This window comes from Alligator mississippiensis, chromosome 9 (assembly GCF_030867095.1).
Source record: "Alligator mississippiensis isolate rAllMis1 chromosome 9, rAllMis1, whole genome shotgun sequence".
Classification (NCBI taxonomy): domain Eukaryota; kingdom Metazoa; phylum Chordata; order Crocodylia; family Alligatoridae; genus Alligator; species Alligator mississippiensis.
In genome coordinates, this window is record NC_081832.1 from 3,035,691 (window position 1) to 3,053,795 (window position 18,105).

The following is an 18,105-nucleotide window of genomic DNA, read 5'->3' on the forward strand; positions in this document are numbered from 1 at the left end:
CAGCCCAGCCTGAGGTCCCCGGGGATTTCCACGGCAGGATCCTGACACCCGGAAAGCCGGGATGTGGGGCGTCTGGCTACCCCAGTCTTGAGCGCAACAGCGAAGCAGACAAAAGCTGCTGCCACTCGAATCCCAAGCTACAGCCTGAGCTCTGGGATGGGGAGAAGAGGGATAAACTATGCCAAATGCAATGCAAGAGGGTCCTGGGCTGTGGTTGCTTTACCCCAATTAGGGACCAGATCTAGCAACAGCAAACGAGTGTCACTATTAACCCCTGTGGAGCTCTCTGGATGCCAGCCCGAACTGGCGTCCAGTTTATCCGCGCATAGTGGAAGCGCTCCCAACGGCCCGCGTCATTCGTTTTCATTTCACACCTTTTGTGCACGCGGTTTGAGGCTGACGCCTACCATCCTAAGGGAGACTTGTGCAGGCACAGGAGGGTTGTAGGATCCAGGTCTCGGTAGAGATAAGGCCCAGCCTCTCAAGGGGGAAGGCAGCCACGCGCCCAGGAGTCGGGGGTCACGGGGACCTGGCAATGCTGGGGCACTTCGGGACTATGTCGGCCCCTTCCAGGAGCAGATGCATGGGTTCGGGGATCTCATTTAAAAATATATCTATATATATTGGCCTACCCAAGGCTGAAGAAGGAGTGCATGCAGCTTAGCGTGAAGCTCGCACACCCTGCCTGAGATCCCACTAAGTCCCGAGGCTAGGGGCATGCCGGGAGCACCGTACCTCCTTGGGGGAGAGGATGGAGATGTAGTCCTCGTAGATCATCCGGGCCTTCTCGTCGATGGTGTGCTTGTTGCACTCGTTTTTGAGTTCCTCGCATGCTAACCAAAAGAGCATGTTTTCCTCGCTGTACTCAGTCCGTAAGAATTCCCGGAACACGTTCCGGCCGGCCGGGTTCTTCATCAGCTTGTCGAACGACTGGGACCAGCCCCGGACCTCCTCGGGAGTCGGTTTGGTGCTGGTCAGGCCGCAGCAAAGGGACAGCACAAGGAAAGAAAAGGAGGAGGAGGGAACGAGAGAGAAAATTACTGTGAGCACTGGAACGGGTTACCCAGAGAGGTGGTGCAGTCTCCATCCTTTAAGACCCGGCTAGACAAAGCCGTGGCTGGGATGATGGAGTTGGGGCTGGTCCTGCTTGGAGCAGTAGACGTGACCCCCTGAGCTCCCTTCAACCCTCATTTTCTATGATTTCTATGAGCCAAATCCTGCCTGCCCATAGCTGGTGACTTGTCCTCTCTCCCTGCAGTCCCTAGGACAGCCTGCCCACCTGTCTCCTCCCGTCACGGAAGAGTTAATATCTGGGCAACAAAATTTGGGAGCATCAGCTCAGACTCGTCCAAAGCTGCAAGGCATTGTGGGATAGGAAGGCTGGAGCAGTCCCGCGGGAAAGCAAAGTGGGTATATAAAGCAGCGTTTCCTGCCAGTGCCGAGGGGGTTAATATTTCCGGTTCGTGCTATCGTTGCCCATCGGACACAAATCGCATCTCGCTAGTTCGCAGCGGGGTGTCGGTGTTCGTGTGCATCGGAGCCGTCCCACGGCTGGTCTAGATTTCATGGGGACGCACACAGACATAACGAGGCAGCTGCTTTTGGCCATTCGGACTGGGAACGAAGAACCCCACCCTCGTCCTCCCACAAGCTTGGGAAGGGAGCACGTCCCATCTGGCCCCGAGTTTGGGAAGCTGCAAAAAACCCCAGGTCAGCTTTTACACAGCGTCGGCTCAGGACAATATGCCCAAGGCGCGTTCATGGTGCTTGGCTGTTTCCTTTCCGCACTGCGAGCTGGGACGCGTCTGGAGTAAACTCCCCAGCTGAGAGGTCGCCCCTGTCCCAGGGTGCTGGAGCAGTAATCCCAGCGTGCGCTCCAGCTGGGAAACCCCTGCCTTATCTTTCCGGATAGATTGCAAGCTGATGTGCTTGGAGATGGGTGACATTTTTGCAGCCAGCAGGAAATTCATGGAAAAAGAGAGCCGCTGGGAGATGGAAGTCAAGGGTCTGTCCTGAGTCTGGATGCCATGTGAAACTTGGCACATAGTTTGTGCCTTAAAAAAAGAAGGGGGAGGGAAGCGGGGGAAGTCTCACACAAGCTGGAACGTGTCCTTTTGCAATAGTCCCCAATCAAAATCTTTCAACGATTTAACTGAAAACGATGGTCCTGCTTGGAGCAGGGGGTTGGATGAGATGTGACCTCCCGAGGGCCCTTCCCACCCTCATTTGCTATGGTTCATAGATTTAATGACATCGAACGATGTCTACGATGTATGACTTGTAGGATGGTTGTAGGATGCCTTCACAGTGCAACAGACCTAACCTTTCTAGTTGAAACAAGGAGCTAAATAATGAAACAAACCTCTGCCCCCGCCAAAACCCCCTAATGAAACATCACACCAGACCCCCAAATGACAAATTTTGGGAAGTGGAAAGTCCCCGGCTCTGCGTGAGGGGCTGCGATGTGGATACCTGACCTGGTCGGACACGCATTTAAAACCTCCGCGCCGGAGAGCAGCCGTGGGTCTGCAGCATCGCCGCAGGCTTCTCGCCTTCTCGCGGGGATACGAAGACCACAAGAAAGCCAGTTCTGTGGTTTTAATGGGCTACTTATTTACTTCTAAGGGCACTAATCAGTGGATGCTGGACCCACCAGGACCAGAGCCTGCCACATCCTGCAGTTACGGTTGGTTGGTCCAAGCCGGTGGCGGGTCTCAGATCTGGGAATAAAATGACCTTCAGGATCCTTGTCTGACTTGTGGGCTCCGTTCCTGCCGCCGCGGAGGAACAGCGGGACTCGAAGGAGTGAGTCGTGGGCGGCTGGCCGGGGTGTGGGCAGGCTGCGAAGGATGCTGGCATCCCCAAGCAGAGCTGGATCCTGCCCTTGGGAAGCGGGGACGAGGGCAGTTACGGCCTGACGGCATCTCGCCTGCCCCTGCTTCTGTCCAGCCAAGACAATCGGTCCCTTGACTAATTATGAAATCCTTATATGGCCACGGCTCCCACAGCAGCAGGGCCTGCCACCCCCCTCCGGGCTTGCTATTCGGCGACCTTGTGGCTTGAGGTATATTTAGATCCCCGCAGGCTACATTTAGCTGTCAGATCCAGTGTGGGAAATGCGGGACCGACACGGCAGCAGGGCACCCCTGCCCTGACAGCCCAGGGAGGGGGCATCTCTAGGGCACAGGGCGAAGCCTGATCCGACAGGACTCATGCTGGGACTCTCGACGGAGAAAGGCAGCATCGTTTTGGGGATGGAAATGGCAGCCCCACAGCTCGTGGGCATGGGCAGGACTTTCCCAAAGGACTCAGTGTGCCCTTGAGAAGGGGATTGATGCCATCTGTGCTGTCACGGTCCCAGGGGCCTGCATAGCACGAAGGATGGTGACAGAGAAGGAGCAGGGTGGAGCTGGGCTGGCACGGAGGGTAGGCTTGCAAAGTGTTGGCCTTTTCCGTCGTTCCCCTCCCTTTTGCTCGCAACCTGCCTCTGCTCCAGCTCGGACCCTGCTTGCAATGGGGGCCCTGCTCAGTGCATTTCCTTTGCAACTCCCCCCAGGCTTAGCTCGAGGGCAGGAGCAGCAGGAAGGCAGGATGGGGAAACCCAAAACCCAGTGCAGGAGAGATGGCTTGGGAGGGGGATGCTGTGTGGCCTCTCCCCAGGCTGGGGCACAGGGGGCCCGTCATGCTTTTGAACACAACGGCATCAAGTCCGACAAAGCCCCTTTGTGAATGAGTGCAATTCAGGCCGGGAAGCCTGCAGCAGCTGGGTGACTTGCCCGTGGTCACCCAGAGCAGTCAGTGGCAGAGCAGGGAGGAGAACCCAGGAGTCCTCGCTCCTAGTTGCCTCTGTAATACCTGCTGCCAAGGGGCATGAGCACATGATGGCAGCACGGCTGTGAGCGTCTCTGGGTCACGGCGTGGGCAGACACAGGCCATGTCTCGGAGGGCAGGAGAGACGAGCGCCGGGCAGCTTGGCTTGCTCCACAGCACGCTGGCACAGCGGCCAAGAGTGCCACCACCACCAGCCATGCCCGTGCAGGGGAAGACCCAGGGTCCCAGCCACTCACCAAGCTTCACAGTTGGGTATGGTCTCCAGTTTGGTGCCGCGAGATGCCCTCCAGGCTCGCTCCCGGTCTTCGTTCCTGGGGGGCAGACGGAGAGGTAGTAACCACGTTGCAGGCAGGCCCGTACCCATTCCCACCAGGACCGGGGGCCGGGACCTCGTTATCCCCATGGCATCTGCTCAGGGGTTGCCAGCATTGCCCGGACCATCCTTTTAAAGCTAAGCCCCGGATGCTCCGGGACCCTTGATGGGGCAGGATGGGAGCCCTGCTGCTCTCTCTGCATTTCTTTGTCTTCCTGGCCGGAAAGCAGCTGTCAAAGGTGGCTCGGACTCCGGCAGCAGCACGGATAAGCCCCTGCCTGGCCCACCAGCCACGTGTGGCATCTGCGTTGCAGCGCCTGGGCGGCAGGGGAAGGCCAGCTGAAGCACCCGGAGCACGTTCATACATGCCATTTCTGTGACTCACTCCCCATGAGCTCAGGCTGCGGCAGACATGCACAGACCTTCAAAGCTGCCTTTCCTTCTGCCCGGCTCCTCCGTGCATCAAACCTACACCAGACAGCCCAACCCACCTGCCTTTTCTCCCCCTTGGACCAGCTGCCCCGCTCCTAAGCGCTAGGTGCATTTAAATGGATGGCCGTGCTGGTCCAGCCTGGCTCAGCAGCCCCTGGCTTTGCAGTCAAGAGGCTCCAAAAAGCAGATGGCGAGGATGGAGGATGCCAGTGGCCAATGCAAATGGAAAGGCGAGCGAGCTGCTCTGCAGGCAGGCATCTCATTTCTGAGCGTTCCTCCTTTCTGCTGACATTTCACCCAGCCGTGGAGGGAGCAGACAGGGGCTAGCAGGGGGGTTATGCATTCGGGTCCAACTCTACTGGTAAAGGGGGCTCCCTTCCACTTCCAGCTGGGTGGGTTTATAATGCTCGCGCCAAGAGCAAGTCCTAGCACAGCCAGAAAGGGGAGCTTCCATCAGCTACTGACACGACGTGCTTCAATCCCAGCTTTCCCTGCCTAGCCGTGCGCACCAGCAGAGCCAGAATCCTGCTCCCAGTTCACAAACTGGGAGAGGAGGCTTCCAAACCCTTCCAGGTCCTAATCGTGCCCCTCCAGTCTCCAGCAGAGAGGCTGTTCCCTCGCAGGAAGCCCCTCGAAGCCAGGGGCAGACACCTGCATGCACGACAAAGTACGAGCTGCGCGAGCCCCCCGGCTCTTGCATCCGCTGTCCAGGGGACTGCGCCACCTCTGATCCCGCTTGCAGGAAGAACAGCCACCGAGGAAGAGGAAGGGCGTGAAATAGAGGGGAACAGGTGTCCGGAGCCCCAATGCTGACAGCAGGATGAATAAAAAACATGCAGCAGTAATAGCTGGAGCTGGTCAGCAGGGGCCAGTGCTGCCTCGGACCAAACCCGAGGAGCCCTGGACCTCGCTGTCGGCATCTGAATTAATAAAGGAGAAGACGAAATCCTGCAGCTCTCCGAAGCGAGCTGAGCCCTGGCAGCTTCCGGGGGCAGCGGGTGCGTGTCGCGGGGGAAGGAGGGGGCTCTGCTTCGAGGCTGACTCAGATCTGAAATCAGCAGCTCGAGGGAAAGAAAGCAACTGAGCATGGAGCCGCTGGCAGTAACGCCACTTCGGGGGGGTCTCCTTCCTGGAAGCCTCCAGGCAGAGAGAGGGATTTCCTGAGACTGCAGCAAGGGCAAAGCTGACGCCACGGGGATGGACGTGGGGACCAGGCAGGAGCCAGGCAGAAATGCGCTGCTCAGACCACAGCAGGAAAGACCCAGGCTGCATTGCTAGGCCTTTATTTTACACCCCCGCGTCCCCCCGGGTTGAGCGGGCAGCAATAGGAGACCTAGGGACTGGAGTGCTCATCTGGCTCCTACCCCCCAAATCTCGGGGGCGCAGATATGCCGGTGAGAAGTCAGGGCTGCTCTCCGTGAACGGCACCGGATGATGCAGCAAGCTGCTGCTGGTAAAAAACCCTCGTGCAGAGCTGCGTGCTCCGCGCCCGCAGGGTACACGGGGCCTCAGAAGGCAAGTCGCATCCTGCTCCTCTAAGGAAAGGGCTAACAACTGATCGGTTCCTAATGAGCCTTGAGAAACCACTCGGGATCATCACCTCTAGGCTACAGATGGGGAAGCTGAGGCACACCCAGGCTGACCCTGTACACGGGAAGCTAGCGGCCGAGCTGCGGTCAGCACTCCTGATGCCTTTGGCTGTGCTTTAACTACTGAGCCCTACTCCTCCGCAGGAAGACCAGCTCCCTGCCAGCCCAAACGCTGCCCGAGTTTGGCCATCTCTGGCAAGAGCTAGACTAAGGGATGCTAAAAGCTGCAGACTCGAGAACGGGCGCGTGCACTCGCACACTCGCACACATGCACGCACCGGAATCTGCAAGCCAGTCTGGACGGGTCTCGCCGGGGAAGCGCCAGGGCTGGGAAGCAATGCCCCTAGCAGGGTGTTTTCCATCCTGCCCCCTCACCTGGCAGGTGGGTTTTTTAGGCTTCCCCCTCTCTCTTATTTTTTCCAAAGCTCCCCTGCTCCTCGCCAGCCCCCGAGCCGTCCGCTGCCCGCTTCCCTCAGGCCTCTCGACTCGGACGCCCACGTCCAACCGCAGCAGGAAGGGCGCTTCCTGCTTGTGACACTCTCCCGGCTCTGCTTGGACCAGATTAACCCCGGGCCTTCTTCCTCCCCTGGCCAAAGGAGGGTGTCGGGGTGGGGTTGAGGGAACAGGCCCGGTGACAAGACGCTCGCTTCCTCCAGGCCCCTTTTCCCTGAGAAAAAGGCGGCTAAGACGGCTGGGACCAGGGCCACCAGGCACCTGCGTGCCTATACGTCACCGATGCCCGTGCTCTCCATCACGTGAGGATACCACTTGCTCAGCCCAATGTAGGTTTTGCCCTCTTGTGCTCTCTGATGAATTATTTGGCTTTATTACAAATGAATATGCATCCAAAAAATGCAATTGCCACTTCTCATGACTTCTCTAGCAATGCAGGGTATGGAGAACATAAGATCTGCCATGTATTGGGTCGGACTATAGGTCCATTCAGCCCAGTCTCCTGTCTCACAGCGGCTGGGTCTAACCGAGCTTTGTTCCTCTCTCCCTTGCAGCCTCCGGCATTTCAGGTCCAGGAAAGTCTGATGCAGAGGCTGTGCCCCTCACTCCCCTGCTCCATAGATAGCGATGCCCCTTTCCTCCCAGCACATGTCCCGTCCCTTTGCAAATCTGGCTGAACGCTCAGCTTCCCCCTGCAATGAGTTTTACAGCCTTACGCTAGCCTCTGGCATAATGGGATTGCTTCTGCCCACAGCTGAAACATGCCTCTGCCTGTGCAAAGCCTGGCAGTTTAACATCGCATGCAGCTGCCCCGCAGAACAGACATGCAGGGGACTGCATTCGCTTTCTGCCGGAGGAGAAGTCCAATGCAACCGGCCAAGGTGGAATCTGCTTTGCTTCGACACTCCTATGTTTCCAAAAAGAGATGCTGGATCTTGTCCTGGGGCCATGCTCCCACCACCATACAGGGTGCTAGCATTGATTACCAAATCAATGGCATCTCCTCAAGAAACTATATGTTCTGCAGAAGCCCCTCATCCAAATCCCCCAGCCCTGTCCTGCTTAGCTTGCAAAGCCTGACAAGTAGCTATGTCACGGCTGACGGACACAGATGCTGGGATGTCTATGATTTGGCTGAGTAGTTTAGCTCTGGTGGGGCCTTCCTGCAGCTAGAGGAAGAACAAAGTGATGGTTTTGGGGGGGTGGCAACTCGCTGCCACTTGGACCACAGGGTCTGGTGTCTGCATGAAGGAGCGGGGGCTCTGTGATGGACCTGGGAGCGTTCTGCTTGGGTTGCTCCCCTCTTCCCATTGCCCTGCTGGAAGTGGCTGTGCACGGGGCACCAGCTTGCACCATGAGCCAGTGAGGACAGACCCGGATGGGGCACCTGAGATAAGTGCAGCCTGTCTCTGTAGGGGTCGATACCTTGGCTTTTAGCATCAGGAGATGGGGGCAGGTGGCACCATGCATGGCTCAGGACTCTCCGCACTTCAGCAGTCCAAGCTCATCCCTGGCATTTGCTAGTGGCTCCAGTCACGGGTTTGCCTATGGAGCTGCCTGACACAAGCACCCGGGCCAATGCTGCACGGACAGGACCTGCAGAGTCCGTCCTTGCAGGCTAGCTTCCCTCCCTCCCTCCAGGCTGCTGAGCAAGTGCTCTGTCCACCCCACAGACAAGGCCTCCAGCCCCTCCCCACCTCCCCGCAAGTGGCCAACCTCGCGCCTGGTGTTCAGAGCCGAAACGCCATGCGACACCAGAAACAAAGGGTGTCTCGCTCCGGCGGGGGTCACCGCTGCACACAACGATGCAGCAGCTGCCTGCAGCTGCTCTTCCAGATGTTTACAGGATTTCAAAACAGTTCCCAGCCTGCAAGCATCAGGCTCTGGCCAGGAGGGAACATTTATTTTCCCCGTTGACTTGGCTAACAGGGAGCAAACCCCCCATCTATAAAGGAACGGGCAAGCTGCACCGATACGAAATGACGCCCTAGAAGCTGTGGTGATGGAGCTGCTACATCTGCCTGCCCCGAGGGTGGTACAAGGTGACAAAACCATCGCAGCCTTAGCCTGGTTTCACCCTGGATTGAAACTGGGACAATTTTAGCTCGCTGGTGTTGCTACAGCATCATGCTGATGTAGTGGCTCCAGTGTAACAGCTGCTGTGAGCCCCCAGGCACCCCTTTTAGAGCAGGTTCAAGGTCTGTCTGTCTGTGCATAGCCTCACTAGCTCCGGGGGGCAATCTAGCAGCCACGCCAGGATTTAATGGGTTTCAGAAGAGCTTGTGCTGCCCTGTGCCCCCATGAGTCTCCCAGCCGCAAGCCCCTCTCCATGCCAGGCCCTGGAGAAAATGCTGCTGTTAGGTTTGCTCATCCAGGTACTAACTGCAGAGTCTCAGGACAAACCCTGCAAAGTCTCTGCGTGGTAGCCCATCTCTCTCCCTCTCACACGCACGGGGAGGCTCGCAGGGGCTCCGAACACACGATGCAAACACTGGCCCGTCTGCTCAGCAGGGTGTTTACAGTCGGTTTTTAAACACCGCATCGAAGCCGCTTCCCAACTATAAACCCAGCGCGAGCACGCGGATGCGCTGGCAGCCCGGACGTGCCGCCGGTCCCACGTGCGCTCAGGAAGTGTCTGCTGGCAGCAGCTGCACAGCGGGGTTGGGTTGGGTTTTTTTTGTTGTTGCTTTTAAAAGACAAGGCTGCTGTCTCCGTTCTGGGAGGAGGGGAATCCACCGAGCCGCGAGCATCCAGGGGTGCCGAGCTCAGGAGGAAGCTGGCTCGCTTCTGCTCGCTTTGGGGGCACCGTGGAGCCCTGCCTGAGCATCAGGACCCTGCCGAGCTAGGCGCTGTACAGACGCGGAGTATAAAGATTGGCCGCTGCTCCAGACAGCTGACGCCCTAAGGAGAGGGTGCGGGTGGGGACAGCCTAGCGACCCCAATCCCGAGCTCGGCGCGGGGACAGACGTACCATGAGCAGCTGCAGCAGCAGCACCAGCAGAAGCAGCAGGCGTTGGGGCGGTGGTGGCCGGCCGGTTGCACCGTTGTCGGAGACGTCTCATGCCGGGACATCGGACGGGGTCTCTCGGTGGACTCGGGTCCTGTGTACTGCAGAGGGGAAGAGTGCACGGTGGGTGAACTCACCGTGGCCGCCAGCACAGCGCCCAGCCCAGGCCACACCTGGGATATCCACCTCACCACCCAGCTCGAGCCCCCTTGGACCACAACGACGGAAGAAAGCGTCCGCCCTGGCCCAGCCGGGAACCATCTCCCCTTTTTCTCCCCTTCTCACCCCCAGGACCTGAAGGCTGGCAGCAGAGTGCCGATCTGGGGCAACCTGAGCGTGCTCTTACTACACCATGCCAGGGGTCTGGTGTCTTTGTCTCCCACTCACCTGCTTCCCAGCCTCATACACGGTCGGCATGGATGGCTGCTGCTTTCCCTGCTGGCCCTCGGATGCTCTCCCGGCCTCCCGGGTGCCAGTGACCTGCCCCGTGGACGCGCGCCCTGGCTAGGGCCCCTGCTGCCTACTGGATGGAGCCTGGGGGAAGCAAGAAGCATGGTTCAGGATTCAGTCATTTCCAGGGCAAATCTCTCGTGCAGGCTGGAGGTTCGGGGCATTCGAGGGAGTCCCTCCTGGTCCCCCTGCATTGCAATGAATTGCTAAGCTCTGCCTGGGCATCCATACTAGGGGCAGCCAGGACGCCCCGAGCATCTGAACCCAGGGCAGGCACAGCTCTGGGGACTTCCAGCCTTGCTCTGTCTGGTTTGCCCCTGGGAGCTCCTGAGCACAGATTCAATGACCCGTGGCCGTGCCTGGGCAGAGCCGAGGAGGATGCAGTGATGATAGCAGGTCTTTGCCCCCAGTGCATCTGTTCCCCCTGGGGAAGGATGGCATCCGGGCTCTGCCCTGCCCCTAATGCAGCCGCCGGGTCTTGGGCACTGCTGCTGGCACCTCAAAACCTCTCTGGCATTGCACAGTGCAAGGAGCCCGGCCAAGCGGTGCAGCAAACATGTCAGTGAAACACAACACCCACGGCCGACTCCAAAATGCCTCCCACACATCTGTGGCCTTTTCAGAGCCAGCGCTGCGAGGAGAAGGATTCTTGGCTGGGAAAAGGGGCATTTCTGACTTCCACCTGGATAAAGCCATTTACAAAACCCCCAAACAAAACACGACATGCTTCCTTATCTGTCTCCACACCAGACCCTGCTGACAGGGGCCCCTTGTTTGGAGAAGAGGGTCTCGCAGGCAGGATGCACCGGCGGTTACACCAAATATTATGATCAAGGGCTCGGCTTGGAATTTGCTTGCACAATCGCACTCCCGCCGTAGTCACGGGCTTGCTCCCGCCTCGGTCCCGACAGCGCAAAGCCACCCCCACATCCAGGCAGCCCGGGGCACCCAGAAGGGACCTGCTGGCTGAGGGGTCGGGAACAAGCCAGGATGCAGGAGGAGGAAGAGGAGGAGGATGGTTAGATGGCACCCTCTGAGTGCAGGGGGAAGTTTCCTTGTGTCCTTGCCACCAGAACAGAGCTGGGCTCAATCGATTCATCCTGGGTCAGTAGATGGGATGAATGAATGGGCACAGGCGCTCAAACCAGGAGGCACCGGGGACCAAGGATGCACAAGGAGCAAAAGAAATCCCCTCCCGTTGCAAGGCAGCAAGGAGAACTGTCTTGGCCACCGGGACTGGGCTGCATAACTGGCTGGCGGAGGAGCTCTTGCCTGCTTGGAAGAAGAGTTTTTCTGGGACAAAAACTTGGCTGAAAGGATGGAGGACAATGGCCAATGCATGCATCAGGTTGCTAGAGCTAGGGAGAGACTCACTTAGATGGCTCAGCCCTCAAGACCCAGCCGGTCATGAGGTGATGCCAGCCCTAGCAGGTGTGCAACCACACTCCCCAAGCTTTTATTCAAATGAAGCCCCACGATGGCAAAGGGATGGTTCGCCGCAAGAACCAAACCAAACCAAACCAAACCAAACCAAACCTTCGGCCAGTATTTTATGTCATTTTATGCCCCAGAAAGGGCGGGGAGAGATGAAGTGCCTTGCCCAAGGTCATGCAGCAGGGCAGTGGCAGAGTTGAGAATAACAGCCTCCTTTCCAGACACCCTGGCCCTTTTCACTCATCCATGCTGGCTGTGCCCTCCTGCCACCCTTCCACATAGGCTGTCCCGGGGGATTTGGAAAAGGGCTGGGCAAAGACCTGGGCTCAGTGCACCCTCCAAAAGGGCATGGAGAGTCTCTGGGTGGTATGGGGAGCCTGACCCACAAGCCAGCCTAATGACATGAGGCAAAGCCTTTCTCCTGTGCCTGCCACCGTGCAGATGTTTCGCAGCATCTGGACGCGAGTCTCTTCCCAGCAGCTCACACATATGGGAGCGCTGGCCCCCTGCACATTTTCCAGCAGCAAGGACCTTTGCACGTGGACGCTGGGCACCACACGCTGCACACCAGGGAGAACCCCCCCCGCTCACTCCTCCCTCCCCCTTCGCAAAGGTTGATCCCAATTTTTATTCTGTTTTTAGCAGTGATATTTATGCATTTCTCATTTAAGTGCCTGCAAGGCTCTGCTGGCCCAGTGCATCTGGCTGAGATAACAGAGTGGCTGCGCTCCTCTCCCCAAACGCCCCTCCTGATCTGTGTCAGCCCTGGCAGGGTGCCCGGGATGCCGTCACCCCAGGCGGCAGCAACCTCAGAGGTGCTTTTGCAGCCAGGTGACTTTGGAAAGGCATTTTGGGGGCTGGTTTGCTCATCAGGGGCTGCTTCTGCTTCCAAAAGGCATGTGTCACGGCACTGACACCGAACAGCAAATGAGTCCACGCCAAGCAGGAGCCCAGACCCAATCGCCCTCGATGCTCCAAACACGGAGACAAAGCCAAGCCCGGACAGACAGGACACGGCCTGACATAAGCCTTGCTCCATGCAAGAAGCAAGCTGCACAACAACCTCCAGACTCCGGCGCTATGCAGAAAAGTAATTATCCATCCAAACAAATCCTCGCTGCCCAACAGGGCAGCAGCTGCCAGCAGGCATGCAGTGCTACAGCCTCTAATTACAGCAAATGGGGGATGAAGCGGAGGGAAGAGCATAAACACGTGGAAGCCCGGATTGCCCGGCATTTGCAACGCTCGAAGGGGCTTGCTGACCTAGGCCCGCAGCTCTGCCATCCGTGTCCTGGGGTGTCCAGGGCAAGGAGCCGGCGCTGCGGAGGGTGCAGAGAACTGGAAGCTGTTGGCAGAGGGAGAGACGCAGGGGGAAGGAGGATGCTCACACCCCAAATGACTAAGAGCCTAGGCGTTGCAGGACCAGCGTCTGGGATAACCCGCCCCGCCAGCTAACCAAGGCTCTGTGCCATCGTGCTTGCTTCCTCCGTGGTCTTCCTGCTGCTTTGCTCCACGACCCTCCAAGATATCAGCTCACAGAGCGGCATGTCCAGAGCAGCCAGGGAGCAGGTCTTTATTTAAAAGGCTGGACCCTCCACAGGCCCATGGGACGGCAGACCGGTCACACAGCCAAAGGCCGTCAGCTCGAGTCGAACCGCTCCTCGGAGGACGTGCCTTGTGAGAGGGGCCCTGCTGAGTCAGGTCCACTGTGTCCCCCACCTTTCACAAAGGCAGAGGGTGGATGCAAAGGGGAAGAGCATTTAAACAGGGCTTCTCCGGACTGATCCCTCTGCTGCCCCTTGCCCGCTCCAGCGTCCAGCAGGAAACCCCCCGGGGCCATCCCAGCACGCTTGACCCCTATAATCCCGACAGATGCCCAAGGCGTCACATGCAAACAGGCATCCCTCGTTGCTTGCTGCCTCTACAGCTTCCAAAGGATGGCATTTTAGACCCCAAATGCGCTCATTTATCAGGGGAAGGGAGGGCCTGCCAGCTCTGCTCTCGGCCACAGGTAAAATCTTTACTGTGGGCTGCCAGGGCTTTCCCTGTGTCCTGAACACAGGCAAGAACCTAAAGCAGCAAACGGACCAGCCTGTAACAAGCTAATCAGGAAGGAAGCCAGAGCCAAAACCCTCTGAGAGATCCCTTCATCCCTCCATGGACCGGGGGGAGCCCCGTGGCAATAAGCCGAGGCAGAGTTTGGGGGCTGACAGACACCCAAACCCTTCCTGAGCCATGATGCACGTGTTTCAGGGAGGCACCATCCTCTCTCTGCTGCTCAGAAGTGACCCTTCAAGCCAAGAGGGGACACGGCACTGGTTCACTCTCACAGAGGCACAGTTTAAATCCTGAAGGATGCTGGCTTGCTGGGAAAGATCTGTGTCCCCGGGGCATAAAGATGGGGGGCAGACAGAGAGATGTAGGGGAGCTGGGGGGAAAAAATAGCAGCAACAAGGCATCGGGTCGCATCCTAATGGTCAGTGCATGGGGTCCAGGAGGGGCCTGGGGTGCCTTTTGCACATGGAGCTGGTGGCAGCAGTGGTGGCAGCACTCCTGGCTCCAAGGGGGTGCCACCGACCCGGGCACTGCGGCGGAGAGGAGCTGGTTCCTCACGTTGCAATTGCCCGTGCACAGTGTGCAAGAGGTTTGCGGGAGCGCTGGTGAGAGGGGCGAGGAGGGCAGGCACCGGCTGCGTCCAGAGCCCGGGGAATTCAGAGCGGGAGGTTGGGCTGACAGCACACGAAGAAGGAAGTTCAGCTCAGGCAGCGACAGCGCTCTGCCTCGAGGGCCCAGCAGAGCTAGGAGGAAGAGGAGTGCGCGTGTGCACGGCTTTGAAAAGAGGAAGACTTTAACAGGGGAGATTTCCCAAGCGGAGAGAACCGAACCGCCCTTAAAGGGGCCGCTGTGCCCAAGCACAACACGGTCAGGGAAATCACAAGGCCTTCCCCATCGCTGCCCATAGGGCCACCTTGCCCACACCGCGGCAGAGAGCTTGCAAGATCTAGGAAGCTGTGATTCGGAGGCTGTACCCCCTCGCTCCCACGTTCAATAGCTACTGATGCCCCTTTCCTCCAAGAATTTCTCCAGTCCCTGTGGGAATCTGGTTAAACGGTCAGTGCCCACATCTGATGGCAGCGAGTTGCATGCTTTAACGTGCGAGAGAGAGCTTTCTTTGTCGGTTTTGTTAGCCTGGGCCAGGAACCCCGACCCCTGAGGAAGGGGTGCACACGCGTGTACTTCTGCAGCAGGTTTCCAGGCACGTGCTTCAGTCTTGATCCTCGGCAGGGCCACGCCAAAAAGATCCCCCAAGGCTCTGGGTGTCTGAGCCGTGAGATAGCAGGCCCTTAGGGGCCCTGCTGCCTTTGCAAGGCGTGCATCCGATCCTTTTGCAAAGGGGGTTTAGGATGCAGGTGAACGGCCAGGCAGGCATCCTTCTGCAAGACCAAGGGCGTTACGCAGCGAGCAAATGCTGTGACATCTGACCTTGCCTCTCCGACTCGCGTGTCCTGACCAGCGCCGAGGAAGGAAATGGGGTTATCGGCACAAAAACAACAACAACTGCATTGGAATAAACTTTGGGAGCACGCAAGGCCTCGGCTCTGATCCTTCGTGACGTTTAAATGCTAGAAAGACTTGGCCGCTGGGTTCTCCAAGCTCACGACTACCGGTGGGAAATGCTCGCGCGTCTCTGTGAGCTGAGCTGAACAACAAACGGGGATCCCACCCTTCCACAACCCTGACGCCGAGGACTCGGGCGGACAGAAGCAAGGCAAGAGACAAAGGCCATACTAATCTCCATTGCATCAGGAGGGAACCCAATTCTGGTACTGAGCTATTAGATCGACGGAGAGGGAAAAACCCTGCTGAGAAGTGGGGAGTGGATTTTTATCCCCCAAGAGCAGCCGACAAAAAGGAGGAAAAGTCTCCCTTTGCACGGAGATCCACACGAGTAGGCCCCGCTCCCAACCTGGCGCCGCACGACGTCCTGTGATGTAACCCCACGCCCTGCTTGCGCCATCCGAACGGGGCTGCGGAGCTACCCTTCCCTTTACGACCCAACGATGCTTCGGCACAGCAAAACACCCGGTGACCAAGTGTCAATGCAATCGCCACTTCCCCGTCTGCTCCGGAGGAAACGATGTGGGCCCGGAATAAAATCCACCCCTTCCCCCTGCCCCGTTTACATGTCACATAAGCGAGCGCCTAGATCTGTACAGAAGAGCACCCAAAATGCCCCCCGGCGCTGTCTGCAGCACTCCCCGGTGCCGATTCGGGACTCCTAATGAGCAGACGTGGATTGAAGGATCACTGCGGGGCTGGGGGGAAGCTCCGGTGTTGGCCACTGGCCCCAGATAGGCAGCCAGGAAGGGCACAAAGTTTGGGGCTAACTTCATGCACGGGGCAGGGAGAGCCCAGCCCACACAGCGGGGTTTCCCTGGGGACGTTGAGCCAGAATGGGGATGCACTGATGCATCAGGGGCACCGACCCTTTTGGCCCAAATAGCAACGGGTGTTGCCTGACTTTTATCAAGGTGGGTCAGGGGGTTTCTGGGGACTGCCCCCGAGACACGACAGCCCCTCTCGTCCGGCCGGCGGGTTGCAACACCACCGCAGACCCTACCGCCGGGCAGCCCCGTGCTAGGAGCAGGCTCTGCCCTGACAGCGCCTACTTCCTTCATCGCTGCAGGCAGCAAAGCTTGAGTCTCAGCCTCTCGAGGCCCTGCTTTGCAAGGTGGCGGCAAAGCTGTTCACCAGCGGATTTCCCCTCTGCAGGGAGGGAAACCTCAGGCAGCGTGGGAGTTGGCCGCGTCCAGCGGTGGGGACGATGCAGAGACGCTGTTTTGCATCCTTTCCACCCCATCATCGGGGAGCTGCGGAGATGGCGGAAAGCCTGCCCCGCTCCCCCCTGGCATGCGCTGAGCCCAGCCTGCCGCGACCGGGCACCTCGGGCCTCGGAGGAGAAGCCACATAGCAAAGCCGGGCTGGGGACGCGGGGCTGGTGGTACCTGGTCTGTGGGTGGAAACCTTCCGTCTAGCCATCCTGGACTCCCTTCCCGGGCAAGGTCCCCGTGCCAGCCTCTCCGCTTAAGGGAAGCATTTAAGTGATAGGGCAGGTCTGAAGAGAGAGAGAGAGAGAGAGAAAACTGAGCACATCCTCTCTCTCACAGGAAAGGGAGTGGCGAGGGAAGTGGCAGAAGCAAGCAAAGGGTTCAGACCTTTTTTGGGAAAGCGTTGTCAATGAGCCTGTCCCCGCTGGGCAGCCTTCCCGCACCAGGTGAGGCTAGTTGGCTGGTCCCGCTATGCACAGTAGGGACCGATGCGGTCTAGGAGATGCGGAGCCTGCCTTCCCATCACTCAGGCATGGGGGAAAACACCATCCTCTCCTGGACACACGACTGCACCGGTTTCCCCTTCTCCCAGGACGGCCTTGGCGTCAGCTTGGCCCCCCAACCCCCTGGCAGACCAGCGAGGGTACCAAATATACCCCGCAGGATCTGCCTGTTGCAGTTACTTCCCACTTCCGGCGTCGCTGCCGCGCGCAGCGGAGGTGGCCCCCGCGCTGCCACAAATGCAGCCTGACATAACGAGAGAACCGTCTTGCCCAACACGCACGACTCCCCGCAGCCCCAGCCACCGGGCAGGGAGCAACAATTGCTAGCAAGGCCAGACCTTCCTCTTTTGGGAGTCACTGCAAGTTCAGCCACTGAAAGCACCAGCAGGGGAGCCTCAGTGATACTTGTCTGTAGTACCTACCCATTGGATACAGAATCCAGCTACACAAGGGAAGGGCCTGGAACTGTGTGAGGTTTTTGGTGGCTAAAGAGTGGCAAACAGGAGGAATCCTGGTAGGAATACAGCCACTTTCCTTGAGTCAACCCCGGGGAAGAGGTGGCATCTCTGCTGGACGGCTCTGAGGCCACTAGAGATGTGATGTCTTGGTAAAGACACGGGTGCTAAATGGCAGGATGGGGAAAGCATGGTGCTGGAGGTGGGGCAGGGCGGGAGGGTTACCTGTGCCTCGGCTTGGAGAGCCCCCAGGGCTTCTCAGCCCCATGGCTGTTCCCTGAGAGAGGCACGGGGGCTAAGTGATGTGCCCTGCACCCGGAAAGGCATGGGGCTCATGCACGATTTAGCACCGAGGGCTCCTTTTGCAAAGTCATTCTCGCCCTCGGCACCGGAAAGCCAGGGGTTCCTCTTTGCAGGCTGACAGCTTTCTGGTGACGGCCCCTTGCTCGAGATGCTTTTGTTTCCCAGGGCCCCAGAGCCCGGCGTGGATCCCCTGCCCATGCCGCGTCCCATCCCTCCCCCTGACAACAAGCAGAGAAGATGCAGGAGGATGTTCTTGGTGCAGGGCAGGGAAGGGCTCAGCAGCCGCGGCAGGGAGCTGGGCCACGGGCTGGGGGCTGCATTTCCCACCCCCATCGCACAGAGCAAGAATGTAATGTCCGGCCAGCCTGTAGCCCGGCTCCCGGGACCGAGCCTGGGATGGGGGTGGAAGACACCACCACCCACTGCTCCTGCATTGGACAGGCCCGGGAAAGCACAGGAAAGCAGAGGGCTTCTCCAGGGGGGCACGGAGCGGGTATTTCTGCGAG

The 18,105-nt window shown here is 58.7% G+C and overlaps 1 protein-coding gene across 2 annotated transcripts in view; it reads right to left on the bottom strand.

The window, feature by feature from the left end:
• The window catches only part of RGS19 (regulator of G protein signaling 19), a 38,610-nt gene that overhangs the window by 3,955 nt on the left and 16,550 nt on the right, over positions 1-18,105 (bottom strand). The window contains exons 2-6 of one of the 2 annotated variants that reach the window (XM_019495244.2): positions 16,516-16,625; positions 10,013-10,159; positions 9,590-9,726; positions 4,068-4,142; positions 736-970 (exon numbers count right to left, since the gene is read on the bottom strand). In XM_019495244.2, the coding sequence (XP_019350789.1) occupies positions 736-970; positions 4,068-4,142; positions 9,590-9,726; positions 10,013-10,042 (477 nt within the window). In that variant the 5' untranslated portion in view covers positions 10,043-10,159; positions 16,516-16,625. The remainder of the gene's footprint in view (positions 1-735; positions 971-4,067; positions 4,143-9,589; positions 9,727-10,012; positions 10,160-16,515; positions 16,626-18,105) is intronic. The other variant, XM_014609735.3, reaches the window with a different exon arrangement.